The 6,662-nt window shown below is 42.1% G+C and overlaps 1 protein-coding gene across 1 annotated transcript in view; it reads right to left on the bottom strand.

The window, feature by feature from the left end:
• The window catches only part of tmie (transmembrane inner ear), a 25,825-nt gene that overhangs the window by 13,646 nt on the left and 5,517 nt on the right, over window positions 1-6,662 (bottom strand). Inside the window, exons 2-3 of the mRNA XM_050074966.1 lie at window positions 5,200-5,317; window positions 1,934-2,083 (exon numbers count right to left, since the gene is read on the bottom strand). Of these exons, the coding sequence (XP_049930923.1) occupies window positions 1,934-2,083; window positions 5,200-5,317 (268 nt within the window). The remainder of the gene's footprint in view (window positions 1-1,933; window positions 2,084-5,199; window positions 5,318-6,662) is intronic.

Raw genomic sequence — 6,662 nt, forward strand, 5'->3', positions numbered from 1 at the left:
CAATCTATGTGAAACTGCACATAGGCATTGAGGATTGGCATAGGTAGAAGGTGACAAAGCTACCAATGGGTATGGACTAGTTTAAAGCTAATATAGGAGATCAAACAGGCAGGTAGGGAAACAAACACAGAGCACACACAGCATGCTGCATGCATTAGCATTTTTTCACTCCTTACAGTAATAGCAATTTTCTGTCTCATGTCATATGCTCTTGACATTTTCAATATGCACAAAGCAAAATATTTGCATCTATATTAAAAACATCTTATGAAAGAAGAGAACCTTACAAAATACAAAAAGTATAAACTACAAAAGCCATAAAGTAACCAAATTTGCAAAACATCACAATCTGTATTGTGTAGCCACAGTTAAAAATGTGTTTCCCACTGCACATAGTCTCTGCTGCACTACAACCACAAAGCAACATTTGGACAGTTCAAGGTGTGTAGCTATAGGTTCCATAGGTGATGTGGTAAGCAGGTGAATGAGAGTTGCATTTTTATTAGCTTGAAATTTGTCTTGCAGCAATATAGCAATAAGGAGGAGCAGATAGATGAGTGTTGCATTAAGAGGACTTATAGTGTGGCTTGCAGTGTATACACGATGCACTTAGCCAAGAGGAGAGTCTGACAGAAGATGAGAGCAGAAGAGAAGAAGGGGAAAAAATCAGCCCGTCTCTGGCAAGGTGAGCGAGCTGGGCTGCTCCTCGCTGACCCTGACTACTGAGAGTTGGCTGGTGCTAGTGCTTTGAGTTTGGACCTGCTCAAAGACTGTCTGTACTGCAGAAGCATCTGGGGCAGCTGGAAGAAAAGAAGTGAGGAAGAGAAGAGAAGAGAAGAGAAGAGAAGAGAAGAGAAGAGAAGAGAAGAGAAGAGAGAAATTTAGTAACAGAGCGTAAAACAGAGCAGAAGAATTGAAACAAGTGCAGCAGTTATATGTGAGATGAAAAGAGACCATTAAGAATTTAAGAAATCAAAACTGCCCTACAAAATATGTCATGTAAAAAGACAGCAGTCGTAATCATAATACGGGACTACAACAGCAAAGAGTCATGTACTGTAAAATCCTGTAGATTTGAAAAACAAATTCTGGTATAACACACTTCTCTGCCCATAGATAGAGACCTAAATCCAAACTGAAGTTCTCCACCCACAGAGAGCTCGACTCACCAAAGTTATTTCCCCTGCTTTTCAGATCTCTCTATCTATTTCAAATAAACACAAGAAGTTTGTGCTCTAGAGAAAGGATCAACACTCAGTGAAAAACCTAAGCCCTATGATAAGCTAATATGGCAAGGCTTAACTATACAAACCAGTGAGCAGTGATAACTAGCATGTCTTTGGGGTCATCAGGGTGGGAACCTCCTTTCACCAGTGTTTCGTCTAGTTGGTCCCACGACACCTCCAGGAGGCTAGACAGTGATCTCTAGCGTCCCAGAGACACTCCCCTAATGCCAGGTCTCACTGCTCCCCACACCAACCCAACAACCTCCTTTACCTTACTTACACATGGCTTTCTCAGCCCAAACAGCACTGCCACCTTCAACCAAACCCAGGCTCCGTACATGCGAGCTCCAGGTAGTGACTGTGCTGATACTACCTTTCCTAGCACATTCACCACACTCTATTTATCACTGGGGTGTGATTTTGTGTAACTCAATCACAGATTGTTTCCAGGGGGCACAATGTTCTCTTTGTAGTTTCTTAATGTCACAGGACTTCGCTGTATGAAACTGTTTTCAATAATCATCTACCACTGGGAGCCACCAGCATTCCCTTACGGCTTCAAACAAGTATTAAATGGATGGTGCCCCAAGAGAAACCAAGCAGAACCGATCCAGGGATAATGCCACAGTCGGCATCTGGCTTTATATTACCACTTGATCCAGCATAATCATATTAATATTACAAGGATGTTAGAGAGAGGTACTTACATCCTGGGATCTCAGTCAGCTCATTCAGAGGTGGCACTGTCTCTAATGTGTTGGCGTATTTCTTGGCGGCCTGTCTCTGCGCGTGCCGTGCCTCTATTTCCTTTTTGGTTCTCGGGATTCGACATTTGAAAATACAACACAGAGTGATAACTGAAAGAGAGGGGGAGAAACAGGGACATGATGAGTTTATAGGAATATTAGCATGTGTTAATAACTGCAAACATGTACACACATTTAGGAACCAAGTTATGACCAGGGGGCCTATATTAGCCAATATTAGCTTGCTAACATGCTAAACTAAGATGGTGAAAATGATAAATGGTAAACCTGATAAAAATCCACATGCTATAGCAATGTCATTGTGAGCAGCGTGTTAGCACGCAGATGTTAGCATTGAGCTCAAAGCACATCTGTGCCTCAGTTCAGACCAAGCGACAACCTCTGTGGCTGAAAAATGAAGCCACAGCAGTTCTTCGAATGGACACTTGAGGCTGGCTCTGGAAGCGAGTCAAACCCCACAGACCCCCATGTTACAATGCCCAACTTTACAGCAGAAATAAACATGTTTACAGCCTGGTACAACAACCAGTTTTGGCCTCTATAGCTAATTTTGAAATTGACAACTATTAAAGGATAACTTCGGTACTTTTCAACCTGGGCCCTATTTCCCCATGTGTATGTGTGCGTATGATTCATAGGTACAACCCGTTCTAAAATTGGTTCAGTATTGAGGGAGGCGGATGCAGCCGGCAGCCACGAGGTAGATATGGGGGCAAATGCGTCCCGTATAAGTTTGCGCATTAAAAATGCTTTTTTTCACCACTGACTGGTTCAGATCGCCAGTGCTATCTCTGTAAATAGCATACTAAGCGTTTCGAACATTGTTCATATAACATTACCTCCACTGTGTCTGTAGCTCTCTCTACTCGTGGGACAACCGTTTTCTTGAGGAAGAGGTGTTTCGGGATTGGATGTCTTCTCTTCTTCGGCTGGCAGTAGTCATCTTAAGAGAAGTAAGCACTGCAGACCCGATGGTCTGCAAGGCACAGTGTCTGGACATGAGTGTTAGCATCCATTTGTAGCACAACTAGCCACAACTTCAGCATCTCGCCGTCCGACAAAGGCAGCCTATGAAAGCTGTACGGGGAGTTGCGCGACACCCTGTTCTTGCAATTCGGATGAGCACAAACACGAACCATTGTTTTCAATCGATACAGTAAAACTCTCAACTGTACTCCGGGACAACCAGCGCCACTCTGAGCGGCGCTCTGCATGGCTCCTCTGTTTTCTTCCGGCAACAAGCAAAGCTCTCGCGAGATGACGTCACAGCCCAGAGGTAAGGGAAACGCTTAGTATGCTATTTACAGAGATAGCACTGGCGATCTGAACCAGTCAGTGGCGAAAAAAAGCACTTTTAATGCGCAAACTTATACGGGACACATTTGCCCCCATATCTACCTTGCAGCTGCCGGCTGCATCCGCCTCCCTCAATACTGAACCAATTTTAGAACAGGTTGTACCTATGAATCATACGCACACATACACATTGGTTGAAAAATACCGAAGTTATCCTTTAAGGGTGGCCAGCTCCTTGGCTTCTTAGGCAGATCCACCCCTTGGTCTTCCACAGTAGGGCTGCAACGATTAGTCGACTAATCGATGACTAATCGACTATTAAAATAATCAGTGACTATTTTAGTAGTCGACTAATTGGTTTGAGTCATTTTTCACAGAAAAGTACTATAAAAGTGCCCCAAAATACTCTTATTGCAGCTTCTTACGTTCAGATATTGGCAGCTTTACACACTCTCCCATGACGGTGAACTAAAACCCTTTGGCGTGAGTACGAAACAAGACATTAGATGAGTTTGAGATGGGTTTGGAAGAGACAGACCGACATTTTTCAACATTTCAACACATTTTTCAATAAAATGATTAGTCGACTAATCAAAGAAATAATCGACAGATTAGTCGACAATGAAAATAATCGTTAGTCGCAGCCCTATTCCACAGTGCCAGTCTCCTGCCCGAATATGACCACTTCTGGCTCCAAAAAACCAAGATGGCGATGGCCATAATGCCAAACTCTAACCTTCAAAACAGCAGGTCATAAACCAATGGGTGACATTGTAGTAGCTCCATCCATTATTTTTACAGTCTAAGGTAACGACGCACATAGCTGGTAGCATGGCTGGTTCCCACTGGGCACAGAAGCCCCACAGAGCACACCAATTTTCGGTGCCCATGGTAGCCAATCAGGCTGCTCACACTGAACAGGTTGCGGCTCAGGACATCGCGTCCAGCTCGCAATCTGCATCGATAGATTCAGCGTCTAGACTATTTTTTCCGTGAGCTACAAGCAAATCTTTTCCGCTTTTCCACCCTGACCAGGAGACAATTCTCTGATATAGCAACACTTATTGTGACCATGTTTAAAGATATTGAACATTGTGCAAAATATAATCAGACAGCAGCTTCAGTTCAAAAGAATCTGTGTCAGGACATGTTTGGATAAATGCACATGTAATGACAGCGAGAAGTAGAATGGGTAAATGTGTTAAAAACTGAGACACTGTTTAAATTGCATTTATTGTTCTTAAGACATCTCAGGCTGTTGAGCTGTTTTGTAAAAGGATGGACGTCTACAGAATGCTGATGGTACTTATAGGTTATTGTGTGATGGTTTTATTGGTCCGGCCCATCTGAGATCAAACTGGGTTGTGTGTGGCCCATGAACTAAAATTAGTTTGACACCCCTGATTTATAATATAAATTATCTGATTATTCTAAATTATACAATATGCATCCCACGCTTGATTATTCCACATATTTGTCAGTGTGAACATGGTATTAGTCTTGTTAAAATGCAGTTTGTCAGCCCTTTGAAAAACCAGACCTATTTACCTCTCTTGTGTTGGCATTAAACCAGAAAACTCAGAGGAGTATGGGTCAAAAACTATGTAAATAAAACCAAAACTATCAGCATGGCTGGATATTACGACAAGCACAATTTGCACACAGTGAGTTTCTCTTTGCTTGCTCTACAATTTCTATGACTCACTGCTGGAAACAAAAAAGCCGTCCCTGTCGTTCCTGACATAATATCAGTCATTATTACTAATCACACTTTGCTTGACGATCATACTGTGGACACATAAATTGCATGCATCGACATCTCTGGCCTGCAGGTATTGCTAAAGATTGCAGTCTGTTTGAAGAATGGTTTGTGGAGATGTCAGTAAAGTGATTTCATGAACTGTACTGACCAACTGCTAAAACAAACACAGAAAAGATGGCGATGACCTGCCATAACCGCAGCCCCCAGAAAACAACGGTCTCTGAGTTGACGGGGTCAGGCTTCTTCGGGGGATCTGTGGGTAAAAGCTGCGGAAACAAAGAGAGAATGTTTTTTTTTTTTTTAGGTATCTGTGCTAAAAAAAAACTTCACAAACAGGTTTAACAGCACAGAGAAAACCTCAAGCTTCACATCCTCTCTGTAGCAACTTCAGGTAATGTAATGTGTCAGTAAAGTAACTCATGTAAGGCTTATCATGACTTGAAGTAAAAGTAATTGATGATGACCTATGTTTGGATCTAATATACATTAAAGTCATACATTAAAGAAATGCAGATATACGTAGAAGAAGAGTTTGAAGTCATTTAAAGGTCACGGGTTCCCTGATCATCAGTTATCACCAGTTAAGTGTCTCATGACCGGTAATTTCAGTCTTTTTTAAGCACAAGCATGCGTCTGACAACCTCACTTTTCATCCTGAACTCTGCCAAGGTCATTTCCATGATTCCCTATCTAATTATTTAGATTTATGACATTTAACTGAGCTGACATACACTTCCTGACAGAGGTACTTTAAGAGACAACCACAGAACTGACTTTTTTTTCCAAGGCATTTGGCAAAATGTTGAAAAACAAAAGGTCCGGGTGCAAAGGGCTTCAACATTTCTTCAGCCAAGAAAACAACAACACCCACATAACCTGTGGGTTTCTGTGGCTCTGTCTCCACCTGAATCTCCCTCGACACAAACAAACGCTGAGGTCTGTAAACGTGACCGGCATGAGACCGTGCAGACGGAGAAGGCTGGTTTCAAAACTTCTCCGTTTTCTTTGAACTTTCCCCAGTGGTCTTAAAAAGAAATTTCGGTTTATTTCAACTCAGCAAATGTAATAAGTGTCCATTTTAAACAATTTCCCCCCGGGGATTAATAAAGTATTCTGAATCTGAATCATTTTCCCGATCCATCGCTCATTGGTTTATGGACTAAAGTATAGCATTTCCAACACAACCTTGTATCATCCAGTCAAGTAATCGATACACAGTCAACAAGGAGAAATCCTTACAATGATTCTATCAGGGACCTGATGCTCTGAATGCTCCGCTGGCTCTGGCAGAGGAGTGATCCAAGCCATCGATCTACTCTCACATAAACACAAACACAGTTTTTATACTCATAGTTCCCAGCCCCCTGCTCTGGAGAAAAGTGTTCTGAAATGCAATATATTTTTGTGCAGCAGAAAGTAAGGACATTTAAAGGGAAATTTTAAGTTTATTTCAACCTGTCTCCTATCATCCTAAATTTGTTTCAAGTGACTAGTGACATAAAAATAATAGTTAGCATGTTAGCCGTTAGCCTAGATACAGCCGGGGCACATAGTAGCGTCAGACCTGTTAAAACGTAAGTGAACAGGCAACCTTCAAGTGCAAAGTTAGTC

The sequence above is a fragment of the Epinephelus moara genome, chromosome 21, assembly GCF_006386435.1.
Source record: "Epinephelus moara isolate mb chromosome 21, YSFRI_EMoa_1.0, whole genome shotgun sequence".
Classification (NCBI taxonomy): domain Eukaryota; kingdom Metazoa; phylum Chordata; class Actinopteri; order Perciformes; family Serranidae; genus Epinephelus; species Epinephelus moara.